Below are 23,753 nucleotides of genomic sequence, written 5' to 3' on the forward strand. Positions count from 1 at the left end.
AAAAATTAATAATTAATTATTACCTTTAACATTATTTGTGTCGATTTGAAGAAGAAAATAACAAATTTATTTTAATTTTTAGTTAGTTCGATTCCCGGTCGAAGGAAGTGAAATTTCGAAAATCTTTGAATGCAGTTTTATTTCTTTTTAAAAATAAAGGAATGTTTCCTTTCAGCAAGATTTGCTATCTCCAGTATTTCAAGTTCTTTTCCTCCAGGTCCCATCGAAAAATTCTACACTGTATTGTGTGTTCACTTTATTGGGTGTATTTTACAAACACTGAGGTCAATAGAACCCGTAGTTGAGATTACAAGTACGCATATAATATTAATGTGAGATCAGGTTTTAAAATTTATATACAAAATATCAAATGAAAATTACTCAATAACCTTACATAATTAAATATGAACATTTAAATAATTCACATGATATTTTCCAGGTGGTCCTAGTAGAAGAAGAGTTAGTAGTGATAGACCTGTGCGACGCAAAATGGCGGCCGCTCAAACTGCCCTACTTGGTGTCGATACACGCGAGCGCAATCACCACTGCGTATCTAGTGGATAATGTCGCTGACACAGTTTATGATAATATTGTTGCTGCTGGTGAGATTTTTAACGTTTTTTTTTTATTTCTATATAAGATCTCTATTATTAGGAAAGTAACACTTAAGGTACTAAATTTTGTGTTGCATTACATCGGTTGATATTTTATCGATCAATCGAATACACAATTTCGTTGCAAATAAGTCATAAATCGTAGAATTTTGAAATTAATATATAGATTATTTTTAGTTTTTAGATTTATGACAATGTTTTTTTTTTAATTACAATTTGCTTCTTATTGATTTTTTGTGAAATTCACTAAATTATACTTACATATAAAACAAACAATTAATTATGCCGCGTCATAATTATGTACTTACATCGCATTGTTTTATTGATCCAAAATATTCACAAATACCAATAAATTTCAGGTGAAAAACAAATAGAGGATGTCTATTCAGACAGTCCGTGGCCGATATCGGGCGGTGAAATAGAATCAACAGACGCAGCCGAGCGGCAGATACTACTTACGGGGCACGAGGACGGATCCATACGGTTCTGGGATGTGAGCGGCGTGGTGATGACACCGCTGTATAAGTACACCACTTCACATCTTTTTAGGTTCGTTTTTAATAAGCTTGAATACATTTTGGTGTTTAGAACAAGCTTCTTTATTTCATTTATGATTGTATAAGTAGACACTATAAATGGTAGTAACTCAGGCCCCGGAACCACAGACACAATAGAAAATCTATTGTGTCTGAGACCGATCGGGCCGCTTGGGGCTCAATGGGTTAAGCGAATTTCAAATAACTTGTGCCGTATTTTGACTTTGATAAGTTACATTCCTTACATTAAAATAAGTCCAGTTCAACAATGACTGATATCATTCTGTAACAACATAATAACGTACTGTACAATAAAAACTACCTTTTTTTATTTAATTTAGTAATCGGATAGGTCATATCATTTAGGTGCATGGTATACGTATATTTGGTGCTAATGATATACATATATTAATTAAATATATTCAAATTTCATTAGACTGAACTGATTTCAATTAATACAACACTTTGTTCAACTTCAATCTGTATTTGGTCGATTTTTATTCGGTAACATGTGTCTTGCCGCCTACAACATTAATGTAGCCATCATAAAACATTATTATTTACTCGCTAGGCACAATTATTTGCACTCATTACATATACATATTGATATTGCTTGTTGAATTCTTATACTAATATCAGCTAACATTATTATGCTTTTTATCGCTTGCTTCAAGTGGACTGAAAAGATCGACTGCAAGGTAAAAAAATGTGTTTAGCTGCAATAATTTATACTAAATTGATTATAATCGTTCCTAAAATGTCACCAGCTTATAATTCGCTTTTCACAATGCTTGGTTTTATTTGTTACTACATTTTAGTAGTGAAATAATGCCTTGGATTAAATAATAACTCTAACTGTATTCACAGTCTAACCCGCACAAAGAATATCGAATTATAGTAATAAATAAATTAAAACACCTTATATAATTGTGTTTAATTTAATATGTAATGTATAGTGGCGAAGAAATTGGTGAGAACAACGATAGTCAGAATGAAGAAGAAGAATGGCCGCCCTTTAGAAGAGTTGGCACATTCGATCCATACAGTGACGACCCGCGACTAGCTGTTAAACGAGTAAGATATATTTTTATTTATACATGATTTAAGAATCCTCCTTTAGGGTGCATTTCCGCCAATAATGTGCGAGGAATGTGTTTTTGAACCAATCATATCGCTTCATTTAGTTTGAATTTTGAAGCGTTTAACGTTTGAAGCGATATTATTGGTTATTTACAAACACATTCCTGGCTACACATCCTCGCACATTATTTGTGTAAAAGCTCCATCATTGTTACAATTTATTTATCTTCCTTTTTGAGAAATCGGATATATTATTTTCGTTTCCAGGTAATTCTTTGTCCGCTATCCGGTATGCTGACTATCGGAGGCGCGGCTGGACACATCGTTATTGCTAGCTTGAAAAACTCCCCCACTACTGCTGAAGTTAAGGTAAAATACCCTAATATTTTTATTTTCTCAAAATACCTTTTTTTCTGAGCCCTTTGTGTTACAGGGCAACGCTAACACCCAAATAGAAATTTAAGTGATTTTAATAGTAATCAATTAAACGAAGTTTAAATTTAATTTTTATGTGTATAATCATGAAATAATATTGATTATTTTTCCGACCCAAATATCGACCAATAGAATTGCACCATTCGACGTCACGTGGTACAACCTACATGGTATTATACTGATAATTTTTTGAAAATTTTCTCTGGTCGTCTTCGTCGTCTTCGTCAAACTGACAGGTTGAATTCAATTGTGAAATTATTGGCCGACATTTGGGACGGAAAAATAATCCCCCGAATACCACACGAGCTTCAAAATTATCTGGCATTTCCCTCAAGGTTTCCTGCAAACAAATAAAATCGTCAAGTTTTTCAGGAAAAATTTTAACCTGAAAAACTTGACTCCTTCATTTGTTTGCAACGAACCTATCGGAAAATACCCGATAATTTTGAAGCTCTTGTGGTATTATAAGTGAGTATTTCTTATTTCACAGTCAATATCAGTGAACATAGTGTCAGATCGCGACGGCTTCGTGTGGAAGGGTCATGACCAGTTGACTCTCCGCTCTGGAGCACTATCTTTCCCACAAGGTTATCAGGTGAGATGTAATTTTTTTATCATGACATAATATGTGTTGTAAACATGATTTCTTATTTTAGATCCTAAATTCCTATAGTTATATATTTTATGCCCTTTTTTCTGACCTATGTTATTTTTATTTTTATTCTTTATCCATTTGTTTTTCAACCACAAAAATGATCGTGATTTTATTATGTTTGTGCATGATTAACGACTGTTTTTTCTCTGTCACTTTATAACTGTTTTTTTTTTATAAGGTTTTTAATTGTTAATTGCTCCCAGACAGCTGTAATTGTCGATTTGACCAAATAATATTTATTTATTTGTTGTTGTCAGGCGAGTGCAGTAGCGCAAGTGTCCCCGCCGGCCGCGATCACCGCGCTGGCCGCGCACTGGGAGTGGGGCGTGGTGTGCGCGGGCACGGCGCACGGGCTGGCGCTGCTCGACGCGCTCGCGCACACCGCGCTGCTGCACAAGTGCACGCTCAACCCGCACGGTCAGTGCACACCTCGACAAGATAAATAAATACTTTTTGCTGCACAAGTGCACGCTCAACCCGCACGGTCAGTGCACACCTCGACAAGATAAATAAATACTTTTTGCTGCACAAGTGCACGCTCAACCCGCACGGTCAGTGCACACCTCGACAAGATAAATAAATACTTTTTGCTGCACAAGTGCACGCTCAACCCGCACGGTCAGTGCACACCTCGACAAAATATAAATAAATACTTTTTGCTGCACAAGTGCACGCTCAACCCGCACGGTCAGTGCACGTGCACCGAGACAAAATATAACTATAAATTATTATTACTTATTTCGGAACAATTTTCACACACGGCACGATCTGATCCAATACTAAGTTTTCGCTTGTGTTATGGAAACCGGATGGCTGATAAACATACATATATAATTTTAAATAAATACTTATATAGGTTATTAACACCCAGACACAGAGCAAACGTCTATGTTCATCACACAAATATTTGCCCCGAGTGGGAATCGAACTCACGACCTTCGAAGGTTTCGATGACCTTGGAAGGCAGGGTCACTGCCCGTAAATCACAGCCGACCGGCCAGTCAACTCAAACAACAACACACCAGGAAAGGTGAACAGGTACCTCTTAGGGTAGTTAGTTCGCTCCATTTTAGGCCACATCTCGGATAAAAATCAGACGAGATCGTGCTCAAAAGCTTCCCTATCGCACAATAAAGTAAAATAAAAAAATCGACATTTCAATGGCACCTTTAGGAGTATCATCAAAATCCATATCCGCCTATTTTGAACGCAGTTTTTACACAGAAGAACAGGCAAGTAACGTAATATTTTTTTTAATCGTACCTATTTTACACTGCCACGCATCGTGCATGTTGCGTGTCGACGCACCCACGCGCGCACTTGCGTACAGTTCTGCGTGTTTTTACGCATTTGCGTGCGTAGTTGCGTTTTGTTAGATTTAAAGTCACATTTATGATAAACTAGCGGTCCGCCCCGGCTTCGCCCGTGGTACATGTTTACGTTTTCTCTACATAAGAACCATCCTCGTACTTCAAGGAATATAATAAAAAAAAAGAATTATCGAAATCGGTTCAGCCGTTCTCGAGTTATGCGCTTACCAACACATTTTGCGATTCATTTTTATATATAAGAAGATAATAATCTCTTTTTATGTTCTCTAGATCACTCTGGAGCTGGTGACACGCCGATTTCGAGGAGGAAATCGTTCAAGAAGTCACTGAGGGAATCCTTCAGGCGGCTCAGGAAAGGTCGCTCACAAAGAAGACAGACCACGGCCGCCAGTCCCACCTCACCCACACAGGTATAATGGTTGCTTAGTAAATGCATAGCATAAATATTTGATTAAAAAATAAAGCTTTGTATTTTAGAAAGAGTACTACTTAATCATAAATTATGTTTTGAGCGGTTTTTGACCGGTGTTCTAAAATTTGACTTATTTTTTTAAAGTTTATTTTGTACTACCTTATCATTTAATGATTTCTTTGATTAGAGAACTAAATTAGGTACTTTTTTTTGTATTTTAATTTTTTGTCCATCATTTTGTCGCTTCTATTATTTCTACACGACGTATGCTACATTTCGAACGAAATTTAATCTGTAAAATCTTCAACAGCCCGCCAAGAAAGTAGCGGAAAAGATAGCGGAAAACGACGCCGAAGTAGTGAAACCGATAGAGCGCGCGGTGGAGGCTCGCTCCAACGACGACGCGTTCGGCTCTATGGTGCGCTGTCTGTACTTCGCTAGGACCTTCCTTATTAGCAGTGAGTATTTTTTTTTTTGTTTTTGAGAAAATAAGGGTCAGTTTACATCGATTCTGCTATTCTAAATTGGTGATAAATTTTTATATTAAAACTTTGTTGATGTTCCAATTGTTATGAATAATTTTAAAGCCATTGTGATGAGCTGATCTAAGAACTAAATTAACCTAAATTCATATGTTTGACAAAAAATGTGTAAGAATAAGAGAACTGTAAGTACTGAAGATTGTAATCTGTGTACTTTGTACTCAAAGTGAATAAAAAATATAATTATTAAATTGAAATTGATTATGTTGAATTGTTTTGTGTGAGTGATTTTTTAAATACCTCTGGTATGTTATCGGGCGAATAAACATTTTTTAAATAGAATAATTATTTTCAGCACAACATTCCGTTCCGACGCTGTGGGCGGGCACGAATAACGGTACAGTGTACGCGTTCACAATCAACGTTCCCAGCGCTAACAAACGGAAAGACGAACCCGTGAGTATCTTTAAATAATACCAATAAAATCAATCATATTTAGATTATCTTGCCTTTCAGGCTTAGACAATGTAAGGTCATTTTCAGGAGCCTTATTTATCCAAGATAGATTTAATGTAAAAGTAAAACTTCAAATAAAACCAAACAATTTTTTTTAAATTTCTATTTCCTTACTCTTTTGAAGCAGTTTTAAACTCGCAATGTTCTCTGGCGTTTAATGATTTAAAAGCAATATTATTGCAGTCTTCCGCTAATTAAAATTATATATTTTTTACAGCTCACCTGCCAACTAGCGAAAGAAATACAGTTGAAGCACAGGGCGCCTGTAATAAGTATCACAGTACTCGACGGAGCGTCAGTACCATTGCCGGATCCTTTAGAGGTACTATTTTATAATATTTCTATGCAATATTTTTTGTTAATGTTTTATACTGAAAACTCCAAGAATAGAATTTGTTGAATTTCAGACCTGCAGAGCGAAATTGATTAAAAAAAAATGTATTTAAACTTTACCGATTCTTTATATCGCTTCTACGGAGAAGAAAATTACTTTTTTCAAGTCTTTTTTTCTGGCTAAACGCTGGGTATATCTTCAAAAAAGTTTTTAAATTCCAATAGGTATTCGTTAAAAAATTTATGTGCAATCATTGCTATTAACTTGTAAATTTTTAGTATTTATAATAGCAGAAAATAATAATTGATTAATTCCTAGGTGGAACGAGGCGTAGCCCCCTTACCGGAGAGCGGCACCCACCGCGTATTGATCGTATCAGAGGAACAATTCAAGGTGTTCACTCTGCCCTCGCTGAAGCCACACAATAAGTACAAGTTAACAGCCCATGAGGGTGCTAGGGTGAGTTGAAATTATTAATTAAAAAAATACGTGTGGCACTCGGGGACTGCCGCGGTAAAGCTATTGCATGCTATGCCTTCAAGCCACACCTCCGCCCGTCGGAGTGGGGAGCGTGAGGTTTTTTCGCTACGGAATTTCTCGATTCGGTCCCCGCGCTCAAGGCCCGCGATAGAAGCTATGCAATAGCTTAAAAACGCCCTATTTTTGGCGGTGTGTAGCCGCTTGCAATTATAAAAGTTCAAAAATGAAAATAATTTTATTTTGAACAGATACATTCAGTACTTTTTTTTTTCGTAATATCCCCACAATTAAAAGTCAGTTGATACTTCGAACGTTCCGAGAGTAAGTTCGCGAGTGCACGGATAAATCGCTGTGCGAATTATAATTCATATACGGTGTTAAAGTGGAATTATAAAGTATATAATCAGTTTAATATTATAATATAGACTCAGTGCGGCATCAGTGAGCAGTTTTTGTGCAATAATATCACATGTTTTATGCAGTTTTAGATTGTTAATATAAAATTTACATCAAGGAATTAACAACATTCGAACAGTTGAAGTGTTAACCATTAAAACGCGTAAGCGACGCGTTTTTCACGGCGCTTAAGACCTTTTTCTCGCCACCGACCCCTGCTTCGTATTAACGTTCGCAATACCATTTTACATTTTACCCTGTTTTGTATTGGCAAAATACTATCAAACGCTGGATTCAAACATCTATTATAATATTATAAAAGGAATAGTAACCGAATTAAAATGCCTGCAAAAAATTGTTCTGGTTGCATGAAAGTTATAAAAAGCAGAGAGGGCTTGCAGTGCTTTGCTTGTAACGAATGGTATGATTTATTATGCGCGAATATATCTGATAAACGATATAAATTAATGTCTATGGAAAATAGGAATTTGTGGAAATGTCCAGTATGTATTAACAGACTACCTAAAAAAGATAATACGAACACCCCTGCCAGATCGACTCGGGACTTGAGCCCAACAACTACAGCTCAAACAAATTTAATTAATTCGCCCATTGTACCAAGCGACGCACAGCGCTCCGAAACACAAGTAGAACATAATACATTACTAAAAGATATCACGGGAGGTAAGCTGAGGGACATCATTAGACAAGAAATTGATCAAGCATTTCGGGATTCAATAAAAAATATTATTAACGAACACTTTGGCAAAATAAACGAATTAATATCTACTTTTCAAGATTCTTTATCATTCTTCAACGAGCGTTATGAGCAAATGAAATCAACTTTGGAAGAAAAATGTCGCACGATACATAAGCTTGAAATGGACAATATTAAATTAGTCCAGTCGGTAAATGATATGAAGAAAAGTCTTAATATGATCGAACAACACGCCCGATCGAGTAACATTGAATTGCAATGCGTACCGGAATACCGTAACGAAAATCTAATAAACACAGTCCTTCAACTTAGTAAAGTTATTAAATGTGAAATTAAGGATACAGATATTATTTTATGTACAAGGGTTGCTAAACTGAATACACAGAGTTCTAGGCCACGTTCTATCATTGCGAAATTCAGTAGCCCAAGATTACGCGACACGTTTTTAGCTGCGTCATCCACATTTAATAAGAAAAAGGATATCACAGAGAAGTTAAATACCAGCCATTTAGGAATTGCAGCTAATCCCCCTTCACCTATATATGTCACTGAGCATCTTTCACCGACCAATAAAACCATTTACGCGGCTGCCAGACTTAAATCTAAGGAACAGCATTATAAATTTGTTTGGGTGCGTAATGGAAAAGTTTTCATGAAGAAGGATGAAACGTCAAACACCATTTTTATAGATAGCTTAGAAAAACTTTCCTCATTGTCGTCGTAGTATAGTTTTTGTAAAATTGTTGCAATCTGGACATATTCTTGTGCTTTAAATTGTATAACATTCAACTCGATTAAGCTTTACTACCAAAATACTAGAGGCCTTCGTGGAAGTCTTGCTAAGGTGCGTCAACATGTACAGTCTGAGGATTACGATGTATACATATTTACGGAAACGTGGCTTTGTAGCGGCATCTTTGACTCTGAAATTTTTGATGGTAAGTTCACGGTTTATCGTAGAGATAGGGAAACGTCTCCTCTTTTTCGACATAAAAGTATAGGTGGAGGAGTTCTGGTAGCGGTATCTAGTAAACTCGTTTCATCGCGTATGCATACCTGGGAGAGCAACTGTGAAGATTTGTGGGTCACAATTGAGTTGCATTCGACAAAATCAAATGGGCACAGTTTGCTCAGGCTTTGCGCTGTCTACTTAGCCCCTCCAATTCGGAGTGATATGTTTGATCATTTCATTGATAATTGCCATGCTGTGTTGGAGAGATCTTGTGATAATCCCACATTGATTGTGGGCGACTTCAACTTGTCCGGTATTAACTGGGTAGCGCAAGATAGGGTTCCATACTTAATTACCTCTGACACAAGTACGGGCTATCTCAAAGACCGCTTGGCCGATTTTAGTGCATTGCATAATCTTCAACAATACAACAATATACGAAATTTTCAAAACAAAATTCTTGATCTTATACTTTCTGATATTGCTGAAATACGCGTTACTCATAGTTCTAACCCTGTTCGTGAAGTAGACAGGTTTCATCCGCCGTTGGATATAATACCAATTATGAGGCCAAAAATTAATAAGACCATGCCGAGGAAAAAGTTCCAATTCCATAAGGCAAATTACGACGAAATTAATGAAATGCTTAAGAATATAAACTGGAATATGGAGCTTTGTCCTACGGAAGACGTAGATGTCATGGTGGATAAATTTTATGGTATAATTCATAGCATAATTAAAAAATGTGTCCCTGAAGTTAAGAGTTGTGGAAGTAAATATCCCCCTTGGTATTCATTTAGACTTATAAAATTACTGAATAAAAAGCATAACTTACATAAAAGAATAAAAAAATACAATAACCCTTTAGATATAATTGAATTTAAATATTTGCGAAAAGAATCAATGTTGTTAACAAAAGAATGCTACACTAATTACTTAAAAAATATTGAAAACTCTATAAAGATCCATCCCAAATATTTCTGGACACATGTCAAAAACCTGAGGAAGGGAAGTCTTTCTTATCCTTCCACCATGTCACTTGGTAATGAGTCTAGTAATAACCCAAAAGATATATGTGATCTATTTGCCAAGTATTTCTCCTCTGTCTTCAATCCTACACAACACATGGACTACAAATCTATGTCTTCACCTAATGCATCCATCGTAGCTTCTGTGCTCAGTACATTTTCAATACCAGGTCATACAATTAAAAAAGCACTACTGGCCCTGGACCCGAGCAAAGGACCAGGTCCGGACAATATCCCGCCCATATTTCTTTCGCGTTGTGCAGACGGGCTGTCCGTTCCCCTGTCACTGATTTTCAATACCTCGCTAAACAATGGTTTGTTTCCATCAGTTTGGAAACAAGCTCGAATTGTTCCCATTTTTAAGAGTGGCAATCGTGACCTCATTTCAAATTATCGCCCAATCTCCATTCTTTCTACCTTGTCAAAGGTTTTTGAGTCAATGGTTTATGATGTACTCTACAAGCATCTTCATAGTCTTCTCTCTGATTCCCAACATGGTTTCATGGCTAAAAAGTCCACAAATACAAATCTTGTCTCATATGTAAGTTACCTTATTGAGGCAGTTGATCAGGGTTACCAAGTCGACGCAATTTATACCGATTTCTCAAAGGCTTTTGACAAGGTAAACCATTCAATTTTAGCACAGAAATTGGAACTGCTTGGAGTGTCTTCCACCGTCTTGAATTGGTGCAAATCATACTTAGATACCAGGCCATCATCTGTTGTTCTCAATGGTTGTCAATCAGAAAGTTATATTTCAACTTCAGGTATTCCTCAGGGCTCGAATTTAGGGCCCTTATTTTTCAATGTTTTCATTAATGATATGCCAGATGTGTTCAAACACTCTATTCCATACCTTTTTGCAGATGATCTCAAATTAATTCGCGTAATTCATTCAGAAACAGATCCAAATTTACTTCAATTAGATCTGGAAAAATTAAATGAGTGGTGTGTTTGTAATATGATGCTCCTTAATTGTGATAAATGCTACCACATAAAATTCACGCGCAACCGCAAGATCATAGAGTCTTCATACAATATTCACGGTTCATTGTTGCAAGAGGTTAAGGTAGTCCGCGATCTTGGAGTTTACCTTGATGCACAATTACGTTTTACATCTCACTACGACAACATATTGGCTGCAGCATATCGATCGCTTGGCTTCATCCTACGGTGCTCCAAAGAATTCAAGGATCCTAAAACAGCGCTTGTACTTTACAACAGCTTCGTTCGTAGTCGTCTGGAGTATTGTTGTACAGTCTGGAACCCAACTTATCAAACGCATATAAATCGGATCGAGCGCTTACAAAAATTACTGGTCCGTTGTCTAGCATTCAGAACTGGAATTGGTAAAACTTGCACAAGTTATTTGGACAGGCTCAATAACTTCAAGATGTTGAGCTTAAAAACTCGACGTACAATGTTAGATATAGTTTTCTTATATAAAATAATTAATAACAGTATTGATTCTCCTGAATTATTGGGTAGAATATGTATTAATGTCCCCGCCAGGATCCCTCGATATCCCTGCGCTATACTCAGAACTCCTCCATTTCGAACAAACTTAGGGAAGCATTCCCCAATAGTTAGACTTACCCATGAGTACAACGTTGTTGCAGCAAAGTCGCGTGAAATTGATATATTTCACAATTCACTTGCGGTATTCAAGCGTATTCTTAATAATAATTTCAATGAAACATGTCAGCACAATAAATAAAGTGTAAATATGTAATAATAATAATAGTAGTCAGCATTAGTTTTTTAATAAGCAATATTAGTAAAAACGATATTATTGCAAATTTTGTTTTGGATCTACTTTGGATGCAGCATTTAAATTATTATTTAACTTTTTTTGGTGTATAATTGCAAACATTCCTGCATCAGAAATTGTAATTCATTTTTTTCATTTTTTCATTAAACTAACTATTGTTATCCGTTTAAATATACGATTGTTGTAATTTCCTATAAGTAAAGAAACATATATTGTTATTATACGATAAGCAATTTTAGTATTAAGAGTTTTTAAATTATGTTTTCTTTGTTGGAAATTCTTAATAAAAATAAATAAATAAATACCTTTGCACCTTTGCCTTGATAATATTGGGCGGCGGGTGGAGGGATGAATTACCTACAAACATGCTCGTACGCATGTGTGACACACATACGCCACTTTCGGTACGCATTAATGAATATGCACATGTGTGAAATTTTTGACGACTTTGTTTTTTTCTACCCTTGTAATCCGCGCCAATTAAACTATTGTTAGACGTAACTTTTGTTTTAATATTATTGTGGATGAATAGTTAATGTCAATACAGCTCGTCACTATTTCCTATCAGAACATGCTTAGCTGTCGAATACTATAAAATGCCGCCTTCCTTTGAATCGTGGTGCATTCGTACGAATCGTGCCTCAGACGTTGTTTATACGACGTTTGACCCAACTACCCTCACCTTCTCAATAGTCGTTGACTTGCTGTGATTTTTTATCAATTGTCTACATCAATTAGGCAGTTGTGTAGAATCGCATTAAATTTTTATTACCTTCAAACTAATACTTAACCCGGCCTCCGTGTAACTTCTAAAACGATATTATGTGTGGTGTTCATTGAGATAATATTACTACGTATGGAGGAGACACCACGAACAAAATCTGTGTGCCATTTTTTTGCTCTAAGTTTTAAAAATTATTATCTGGTTAGGTACTTACCGATGAAAGTTATTCCTTTGCACTTTTCCGTATTATTTGTGCAATATCGTAACACACACGAAGGCATATTTGATGCGTTTCACTTTAAAACAAAGAAAAAATGAGCGTGCAGTTACGCCATATGGCGTATGTTGAGCGGAACATAAGTGATGTAGGCGATGTGGTCTCCATATTATGTACATATATCTCAATGGTGGTGTTCAGGTGCGTCGCACGGCGTTCGCGTGGTTCGAGTGCGGGTCGGGGTCGCGGCACCGCGAGTGGTGCCTGCTGTGCCTCACCAACCTCGGCGACTGCCTGCTGCTCGCCGCCGACCTGCGCCGCCAGCTCAACGCGGCCGCCGTGCGCAAGGAGGACATCAAGTTAGTGATTGTTATCATCAATAGATTCCCATAAACCATATGTGCCTTCCCCCCCTTCCCCCCTTCCACCGTCTCCTATAATAATATAAAATTACCAGCTTTTCAAGTCATACAACGAGGCCTAAAGGCAGCCGAACACGGACTGTCGAGCTGTCGCTACCAACCGCCCAGTTGACGGCTTGAAGCGGTCGTGACTGCTCGAGCAGTCATGTGTACGGCAGTGAATGCATGTCTATAGTTCACCGCGCGGTCGCGGCTTCAAGCAATCGGTCTCAACTGCTTGAAGCCGTACATATAGGTAAAAAGAGTGTCCCCGTTCCAAGTCTTTAAATTTGCATACGAAATCATTTAAGAGACGTATAGCGTGCAACACTGAAAAGTCTGTTAACATCCTAAATAACGTGTTATTCCAAAACATGAAATAAACTAAAATAATTTGTTTACAGTGGCATATCCAGCTTATGCTTCTCGAAACGGGGTGAAGCTCTCTACTTACATTCATCATCAGAATTACAAAGAATAACGTTATCAGCAACAAAGGTAATTAAATTCTTATCTGTTATTATTTGTATATTTGTTTTTCTCAATTATTTGTATTCAATTAATTGTTTTTATTATTTAGGTAACGAGAGCGCAGTGTCATGTTCTGTTATCTCCGTGGGCAGTCGCACTAAAAAGCGCTGCAGAAGAAGCGCCGCTAACAAATGGAGAACATAAGGTATAAACCGTAAATATAAATAAAATAAATAAATAAAATATATTTATTTGCCAAAAGAAGGTTATTAAAGTATATACAGATTATGACAGCGGACCCCGCACTAGGCAAAGCCTGTCTCGCGGGGCCATAAAACGATTATACAATAAAAATGGAGGTTCACATAGGGTCCAACACGTATAGTACAATGCAACTTTGAACATCAGTACGGTATGGGCACTTAAAGTAATACATAGTAATAATAATAAAAGTTATATGCTTATTTATACAATTGTACAGTTAAAGTATTCTTAGGATCTGTTCTGTCTGCTTATAGTCTTTGGACACTAGAATGCTTATCAATTTAGATTTAATATTGAGTAATGTGTATTGCCGGAAGTTAACAAGTTTACTGAATTTGTTATACAAGAATGGGAACATAAAATTTTGAAAACGTTTGGAAAAGAAACATTTGGTCAATGGGGTTGGAGCTCTTAAGGGCTTGGTCTAGTAGTGCAAACAAATGCATCCTGTCATCCTATATGTAAATAATACAAATGTACTAAGGGAAAGTTGCTCCACTTAATTTTTAAAAATTAAATCATTCGTATGCATAATTTAATATTCGTAATAAGTACCAAAAATGACAATTTGAAACAATTTTCGTGAAAATTACACCGGGTGATTTTTTTTTATCAGTACACAAAATTTGCGAATACTTTCTATTGATATCTTCAACTTCATGTTTATATAACTGATCAACTTTTACAAAGAAATTTGGACGAAATATAAAAAAAAATAAGCTTTCCATACAAAATGCATAACTCTACACATTTTTTTCGACCTAAGTTTCTTAGTGAAAGTTGTTCAGTTTAACTAATAAAACGGATAAACAAATTTTGTATATAATAAAAAAAATGTAATGTTTGTGTTAAAAAATTATAAAATAGAAAAATACGCAAATGAAAACAAAAGATATTTATTTCTGACTAGCTTCCGCCCGCGACTCCGTCCGCGCGGATGTCGGTCTTCGCGTCTTCTACAGATTTATTATATTATGTATAATATATAGATTTATATTGATAAACCTAATAAATCTTTTGCTAGCATTCTGATGCTTTATCGGTTGCACTGGATTTATCTCTTTTTTTTTCAATCGCTTGAATGATATAGGATGGGTCCTTGATGGGCATCGAATGCTGAAGTCTCGAATCAATCAATTCTGACAGTAGGCAATTTATGTAAAATCTTGATAATGGTCCATCATTTTATTTTGCCTAAACGTTACATAATTTTTTATATATTCTATTTTTAACGAATGATTCACTCCAGTCCAAACAGCAAATAAGCAGACTTCTGCTTCTGCAACGTTTAGTTTAGAAGCAGAAGTCTGCTTATTTGTATTTCAAAAGTGTTATTTTTTGCTTTGTATTTCAAATATTAATTTTTTTATTTTTAACCGCATCTTCCGCATTCATGTCTTTTGCCGGAATTAGACATTTAACTTCTACTAGTCCCATTTTCCCTTTTTGATATGGGAGTGTATAAAGTAATTATTTAGATATTTCTCGTTATACTTTTAAAAAGTTATTATTGTCATTTTGCTCATTAGGTAAAGTAATTTCGATATCAGTTTTAAGTTTTTTGATACCTGCAATAATAACGTCATAATCGCCTGCACATATGTACTTAACGATTACACCCTGTATACAATCCACCATCCACATTCATAATGTTTTCCTGTCCTCCTCTCCTTTACGCTGTTCACCGATACATTTTAAATGAGTAAATCTGCTACCACTGAAGGATGTTTCATTGTGATCAGCAAATTTTCACCACTGTTGTCGATTATTTGTTTTTCATTTTTAATCAGCAATTGGGAATCATCAGTTTTGTTTTTTGCAGATTGGTGATGTACCCTAACAATACGTCGAAAAGGGAAAGCATCAACGAATTATCGTTTTCGTCCTCTTTTTTTATTCTTCGCGTCTCTGTTACTTGTGTTTGTTTAGTTCTCAACACCCACTGAATTTTCTATGTTATTGTGATCTTCCATTACATCTGAGTCTTGATGATGTGATGATAATCCATTCGTTTTAATATTGGTACTTAGAGTTGGACTAAACTAGAAATGGCGGACTAAATTTGTCAGCGCGTCTGTAAGATCAGAATATAAAACCAACATCCTGTATTTAAGTTACAAAGTTAATAATCAAACAACATGCCACTACGTTGAAAATGACTAGAAGAAAAAATTAAAACACCTCGGCCTATAATTTTGGAGTAAACAAATCATTTTCCCCGTATGGGGATTTCCCCGGATGAACTTGGGAAGTTCAAGTTCTCAATACAAGTTTATATTATATTTCGTATTTCTCAAACGAAAAATAAACATTTTTGGAACTTCAAAAAAAAATATATTACTTATAAGAAAATTTATGAGCTTACTTTAGTTTTAAAGAAATATACATCCCTTTACTGACACCCCGTAAAATAAAGAAATTGTTGCCAATCACCTTTGCAATCTATTTGGTTTCATTAACTTTATGTTCGAAGATAATTTTTTTTCTAGTAGTTACACGCGTATTTTTTTCGTTTATTTTCCATATCGAAGTCAAATGTTTAAAAATACGAATATTTGCACAAAACTAAGATAAAAATAATCAATTAACAAAAATATTAAATTTAATGAAGTAGAGCAACTTTCACTTCGGTATGAAGGAAAATCGAGCGTAGAGCACACGTCAGAACGCTCCGGCCCAAGGAGCGCGACTAAAGAAATTCGCTAGGATTTTTCCTAATTATTTTAAATATTTTTTTAATATTTAAAGAATTATCAAAATTAAAAAAAAAAATTTTTAAAAGGATTAATACTCATTGGTCTTCAACCAACTCGAATAAATTAATGGAAAAAATAACTTTTAGCAGTATTTATCAATAGATTTTGTAAGGCAAAAAATGGGAAATTAAATGAATTTATAACGTTCTAATTAGGAAAATCATAAGTTTTTCGGCAATTGTATTCAGCAGATTTTAATTACGACTATATAAGGATAATAATGCGCTGATCAGATTGTATAAATTGTAATCGGTTGCAACGTAGTGAGTGCACAAACTTAGCTCGAAATGTCTTTGGGGGAAAGAGACTTATCTTGAAGGCCTGATTAAGGTAACATAAAGTAACTTTATAAATGTGAAAAAATTCACGCGCATTGCGTATATAACACTAATTGATAAACAAGAAAAAAAAATTCAGTTTATCATTTCATTAACCGGGAAAAAATTGTCAAATAACTTGTTGAAAACGCAATTTTGCTAGACTGCAGCCTTAATAGCCGTTTCGAGTTATTTGTGTAAAAATTAGATTTTAAGAGTTTTTTGTGCATTGAGATGATTGCATGTAAAATATAAAGTCCTCTAACATTTAAAACATTAGCATCCCTGTAGAGAGACACTGTAGGATAGAATGGGGGCTTTCGCAGCATCACTTTTAAAATGGAACGGTGAGCTCTCTCTAGTTTGATAATAACCGAGGATAATAATCTAGTTGGATAATAATATTATCTTAATCTTGTCGAGTTAGTTCAGCACATGATCACCAGAGGAAAAATTTAACAGTATTTAAAACTACCCTCATTTTCAAACGATTCTAAACGCATGTAATGTACACGTTACGGCATACGCAGTTGCGTCAAATATGTACACTTTAATCGAAAAACTATGTAACAAAAAATAATTATTTAATATTTTACATGGCATGATATTTCATTATTTCGAAAAATTCGTGTAAAAATATTACAACTATTAGTTTTACAAAATTTTTCATACAAAATAACTCGATTTACAGGAAGAAAGCGCAGATACAGTGCACGACGTGACCGCCGCGTCAGCGGACATCACGGTCGACTCGGTGCGGGATCACACGCAACAGCCCACCTCGGAAGTGCCCAACGAACTTAATATTAATTTGCAGGTATGGTTTAATAAATAAAAGGGATTTGTATGAGTGAAAAAAGCTGTATGTAACTTGGATAATTGTATTGGTTTAAACATAAAAGTTAGTGTAATCGTAGTAAAATACTAATGTGAATTTTCCAATTATACATATCGGGCGAATTGAAACATACACTAATTCTAATAAATCATCAGCCATGTATAATTGCTATTATAATTGTCTCTTATTTTTTGATTGAATATAATATTTTATAATCCAACTTCCGTCTTGCAAATCACAATTTTCAAACTTTAAATATTTTACTCACATAATTTCAATAGAATATAAACTATCTAGTATTATTTATCGAGGACATCGAAAAAATTACACATACCAAAATAAATGCACTAATTAATGTACATACAATCTAAATAACCAGAACTCGCAAGTGAACACCAGCTCGATGGTGGTGAAGACGACGACACGCACGACGGTGAACGAGAACAACGCGGACGGAGCCGCCACCACCACGACGACGACGACCACCAGCAACTCGACCAGCGAGAACAGTGAGTGACGCGGTTTTAAAAATGGAATTTAAAATAATGTTTTTTTTGTCATGGAGAATGACACTGGCCAGTTCAAAAATAGTTTTTTTTTTGTTTTGCACAAATTAAAAATATTAGTTGATTTGTCATCGAATGAGTTTTGGAGATTTTACTGGCCAGTACTATAATATATTTTTTTTAATTCATAGAGTCGTGAAAATAGTTTTAACAATATGGTTAAATAATAACTCTAAAACTAAGAAATTCTAAAAAAATATTCCATTTAAACCACAGATGAATAGTAAATAGGTTTCAATCCAAATAATGAAATATTCTATTTATTTATTTTATGTTTTTAATATGCTTAGCTTATACTTATTATATTACTTATTGAATTTATTATATATTAATTGATTTATGCACCTTATATTAAAGAAATGAATTACAAAAATTAAAAATCGTTATAAATTTTAATTCAACAGCAAATCTTAATTGAATTTTAGTAATAATGTTTTACTTGAATTACTAAAATTGAAAATCGTAATAAATTGAACAGCAAAACTTAATTAAATTTTAGAAATAATGTTTAACTTCATATTTTCACGAATATCTTTTTATTCCCCATTCCTCTATTTTAATGACAAATGTATAAGTCCCCAGTCTAAAATATGTTTGTACCTGTAAAGCTAGTATTTCAAGTATTTCATCCATATTTTAGTTTGAATTAAATTGAGCAATTCCCATTGCATGATAGCCTTGAATTAGCTTTATATTCAAAGAAATATTCCGCTAGATTATTATTATTCGGAAACACTAAGTCACATAGGCTAATATTGCAAAGAATAATGCATCGATAAAGTAACGCGAAACTTCTCATATAACTCGTGCGAGTTAACTTGACACCTGAAAAATGGTCCTGTCCCTTTCACTCCATTCTATTATCACGTGAGAGTGAAAGAGACGGGTATAGGTAGCAGGTCTCAAGTTGACTCGCGCGGGTTGTACTTACGAATATATTTTAACATTAGTGTAGATAAATTAATTTTACGAAAGTAAAAACGCCATTTTATATGTTGTATGGATTATTCTTTGGTAATATTTGTGCCCAATTTGAAACCTATATGATATAAATTGTATTTTACTATATTTTTATCGCTTCATATACCATTATTATATGTTTATGTTAAGCCGTCTGTTTGTAAGTCTGACGGGCGCTTTGTGTTTTTGTTTGTAGTCCTAGAGCACAGTCGTGAGGAAGGAGTCATCACCCGCATTGAGGTATCCCACCTTTTGCTTTAATATGCTATATTATATTAGACTTAACACTGGCGTCATTGTATACCCTTCGCTTTGTGTATTAACCTGACTTAAGCTTTAATTTATGCAAACTATATTCGACTAACTTTTTAATATTGAGTATGCAAACTATTCTTTTTTAATTCTTATTTAATGCATCAAAATTTATTTTAGTAATAAATGTACTTTTTATGACTTACTATTTTGGGTATACTCTAGTGTCCGACCGAAACTGGTTTCCAGGCCGAAACCGAAACCGAAACCGAATGTTCGGCCGTGGCTTCAGTTTCGGCCGAAACCGAAACCGAAACCGAAACTCACGTGGTCTAGTATGAAATTTCTAAAAATACTGAACTTTGGTGCATTTTACCTATTATTTTGCCTTAATTAGGGCATGAAAGGAAAACACAGTATATTGTTGTAATCATTTATTTACCTAATATAAAATAAAAAAATAATATTTTTAAAATATTAATGATAACAAATTTAATTTTTATTATTTTTTCAAATTAAGTTCTCGGTAAAATCAGTCATCTAAATCAAATCAGTAATTGTTACTGTTACTTTAAATACTAAGTTTTGGTATTTTGAGATCTTTCTCTTTATTAAAGAGTCTTTAATACTTTGGATTGGTATTTGTACTTAGAAGAATAATAAGTCTCTTTTAGGTACCTCTTATATAAAAATAATAATTATTAATTACATTTACACCCAGTTCCAATCTCAACATAGATAATCAAAAATTGTTTCCACCAGCGTGGGTCAACCAACGCTTTGACAGCGTCCGTCAAAGCGTTGCCGAGGAAAACGAAGTTAGGCGAGCGTGAACGTGTGTGAACTAAGTTCACTGAACTTGCGAAATAGGTAAGTTTCGGTTTCGGCAAAAGTTTCGGCCGATTTTGGCCGAAACCGAAACTGCGGCCGAAACTTGATTTTTGGCCGAAACTCGGCCGAAACCGAAACCGAAACCGAAAGTTCGGTCGGACACTAGTATACTCTGTCACCGTAAGCTAGAAGCCCTCGCATGGAGTTTTATTTAGTTCCCTATCTTAACCGACTATATAACAATAATATTCAATTTACAACTAACTCATGTGCTCTATCCGTAATGTGGCGTCCGCTAGTGTCCAACGTCGACTCATGTACCATTCCACCACAAATAATTCCATATAAATGGAATCTAGTTCGAAATCATTGAGATAATATACTAGTATGGAGGAGACACCACGAACAAAATCTGTGCGCCATTTTTTTGCTCTAACTAAGTTTTAAAAATTATTATCTAGTTAGGTACTTACCGATGAAAGTTATTCCTTTGCACTTTTCCGTATTATTTGTGCAATACCGTAACACACACGAAGGCGTATTTGATGCGTTTCACTTTAAAACAAATAAAAAATGAGCGTGCAGTTACGCCATATGGCGTATGTCGAGCGGAACATAAGTGATGTAGGCGGTGTCGTCTCCATATGTATATCTCAATGTTCGAAATGGGAATGTTTTGTCAGTGCATAGCGAGCACTCGCGGGCGCCACGCGTCGAGAAGAGCGTGACGTGGTACTCATGATGCGCGTGTGACAGACGGGCACCGTGACGGTCCCGGCCGGCACCGACCCGAAGCTGATCCTCGAAATGTTTGACCGGCAACGCTCGCCGCTCGCCGTGCCCGTGCCGCCCGCCGCAGACTCCTAATATACATACACCACGCCAACCCGCCGCTAGATGTCGCCTTCAACGTCAAAGCCGACCAACTAGATTTGCTTGTCAAATACCGAATGTGTCAAACGAATACTGTAAGATATGCGGACTTGAATAAATGGATACAATGTTTCGTTCTTCTGTCCAACTTGCTCTGGGATATGTAATGTTTAGTGTAAAGAGGGTGGCACACGACTTTTTATACTGCCAGGAAATGTAGAACACTTTGAGCTTACCGTACGTGAGAAATGTATAATATTTGTTCTTTCAATACGAATGTCAGTACAATTACATAGAACAAAAGTAAATAATAAAATCATTTAAGAACTTTCTTGTATGCTAGAGTAATTTTTTTATAAAAGTGCTGTCATAGTACAAGAACGTTGTATTAAATATGACAAAAACTATATAGAGTATTACATATGATATTATTATATTATTACTTATACTTACATTTTAAACATTTTTACACGTTAGCCGCGATTTTTTCCAATTTGTACTAATTTAATGTATCGAATAGGAATAATTTATTGTATTTTGTAAATTTTATCTTTATTGTAAGCGTAATTTGTAAGTAATTATTGCATTTTATATAAACGATAGATTTATCTTTTGCCCTGTCAATTACTTAGCATTATAAAATCTATTGGCTAGCATTTTTAAGTTATATAAAACTATTTTTTGCTTGAGTAAGTACTTAAGGTGTACGAAATTTTAATTTTTTAATATTGTTTTTACCATTAAGTAATTAATATTAGTACAAAACGAAATGGCCATAGCACTTGTACGTTGGGTGTATAATTTGATACGATTAATTAAATTAAGCGAATAGTTGTCAAGCAACCTGACTATAGATTTTTATTTTTTCCCTGTAAGTTAATAAATATAAACACTGACAAACTATGACACGTTTTTACAAGTAACGCAATTGTTTTTCATTGCTGAGGTGTGATGCCGTTTATCCACACTTTTATTTTATTCTAATTTTAAATAGTATTAGCAACATGGCAGCTGTTACATTTAAGCGCGCCACTTTTCAAAATGACAGTTGTATATAATTTTAACAGTATTTAATAATTATGGCAACAATTAATATTTGCATTTTAACATCACAATGTTGTGATAGATGGGATTGAATTTTGTTTTTAGGTTTTATATTTTATTTTAGATGTAAGTTGTATGTGCCTGCCTATTTCTATGACGCCTTTAAAATACAAGGGCGTCTCACGTCCAGATTGCTTCTGTTTTTATTATTGTACAATTATCTTTGTGCTATTATATATTATTTTTAAATTTGATACGAACCTTGCTATTTGTATCCAACACAAGAATAAACGCTGAGAAAAAGAATATCTGTTTTATTTATGATTCCTTAAAAATTGAGCCACTTTAATTAACTTTATCACAGGAATAATTTGAGAACCCGAGCTAAATAAATCACTTTCTGTAAATTACTTCTCAATAAATATTATAAAACCTTCAGTTTCATATATGTACAGGAATTCATTTATGTGCATTTAATGCACTTTTCAGTTATTTTTTCTTTGAGTAAAATTTTCTGTCTGCAGCCCTACAATGCTACGTTCTGCTTACTGTCATTAACATAGGCCCATTATAAAAAAGTGTTTTGGCGGTTTAATTAACTATGTAATTAAACCGCCAAAACACTTTTTTATATTGCTATATTGTATCACGTATATTTAATAGTAATTAAATATACGTGATACAATATAGGCTTTATCATTTAGGCTTTAGTGTCGTTCCCAAATTTCGCTTGCCCGCGGCTTCGCCTGCGTTTTTTAAGAAAAACCAGGTTTAGTTCCCGTTCCCGTGGGATTTTCGGGATAAAACCTATCCTATTTGTTTATCCAAGTTACCACCCATATGTGTGCTAAATTTCATTGTAATCGGTTTAGTAGTATTTGCGTGAAAGTGTAACAAACATACATCCATCCTCACAAGCTTTCGCATTTATAATATTATAGTAGGGTATGCGCATGCATTAATTCAAATTAAAATTATTCAAAATAATTATGTTGTAGGCCTATACGACTTAATGATCTAAGCAGCTAAGCCTATACGTTACGAAAGACTAAGTAAGCTGTAAAAGTTTCATCAAAATCCGTCCAGTAGTTTTTGTATTAAAACCGAACAAGTAAAACAATATTTTTTTTGGCTTCTTTTACATGTACTAAGTACTCGTACTCACAGATTATGTATTAGTTACTACGTAACCCGTACTCGTAGGGATATTATTATTTTTACCTTAGATTTTTACAGTAGGTTTTTTATTTATGTATGTATAGATTGTGGTATAGATAGAAAGAAATAATGTAAAGCGCGTCACACACGGTGAAGATACTATAATATTTTACCATAAGATACTGTAATATTTTATATTACAGTATCTTAAGGCATCCGGTATCACAAAATTTCGGGTCATTTGTAACAGGATGGCGGTTCTACAGGGGTCTTAGTACGCAATGACAAAAAGAAAAATGATGGTCAGAACGCTGATACCGGATGCCTTAAGGATAAAATAT

At 34.7% G+C, this 23,753-nt stretch overlaps 1 protein-coding gene across 3 annotated transcripts in view; it reads left to right on the plus strand.

Annotated features, from left to right (window-relative positions):
- l(2)gl (LLGL domain-containing protein l(2)gl) overlaps positions 1-22,560 on the plus strand; it is a 68,023-nt gene extending 45,463 nt beyond the window's left edge. For 2 of the 3 annotated variants that reach the window (XM_089697985.1, XM_089697984.1), the window contains exons 9-26: positions 440-602; positions 974-1,163; positions 2,107-2,224; positions 2,498-2,599; positions 3,156-3,260; positions 3,578-3,737; positions 4,922-5,061; positions 5,374-5,521; positions 5,901-6,001; positions 6,279-6,383; positions 6,714-6,854; positions 12,883-13,040; positions 13,487-13,580; positions 13,663-13,758; positions 17,582-17,707; positions 18,108-18,237; positions 19,451-19,494; positions 21,094-22,560. In XM_089697985.1, the coding sequence (XP_089554111.1) occupies positions 440-602; positions 974-1,163; positions 2,107-2,224; positions 2,498-2,599; positions 3,156-3,260; positions 3,578-3,737; positions 4,922-5,061; positions 5,374-5,521; positions 5,901-6,001; positions 6,279-6,383; positions 6,714-6,854; positions 12,883-13,040; positions 13,487-13,580; positions 13,663-13,758; positions 17,582-17,707; positions 18,108-18,237; positions 19,451-19,494; positions 21,094-21,204 (2,232 nt within the window). In that variant the 3' untranslated portion in view covers positions 21,205-22,560. Of the gene's footprint in view, positions 1-439; positions 603-973; positions 1,164-2,106; positions 2,225-2,497; positions 2,600-3,155; positions 3,261-3,577; positions 3,738-4,921; positions 5,062-5,373; positions 5,522-5,900; positions 6,002-6,278; positions 6,384-6,713; positions 6,855-12,882; positions 13,041-13,486; positions 13,581-13,662; positions 13,759-17,581; positions 17,708-18,107; positions 18,238-19,450; positions 19,495-21,020 lie in introns of all 3 variants that reach the window. The other variant, XM_089697986.1, reaches the window with a different exon arrangement.
- Positions 22,561-23,753: the final 1,193 nt, after the last annotated feature.

The sequence above is a fragment of the Colias philodice genome, chromosome 8 (assembly GCF_061535455.1).
Source record: "Colias philodice isolate Cphi_HAF_F1 chromosome 8, ilColPhil1 Martin Lab GWU primary, whole genome shotgun sequence".
Taxonomy (NCBI): Eukaryota; Metazoa; Arthropoda; class Insecta; order Lepidoptera; family Pieridae; genus Colias; species Colias philodice.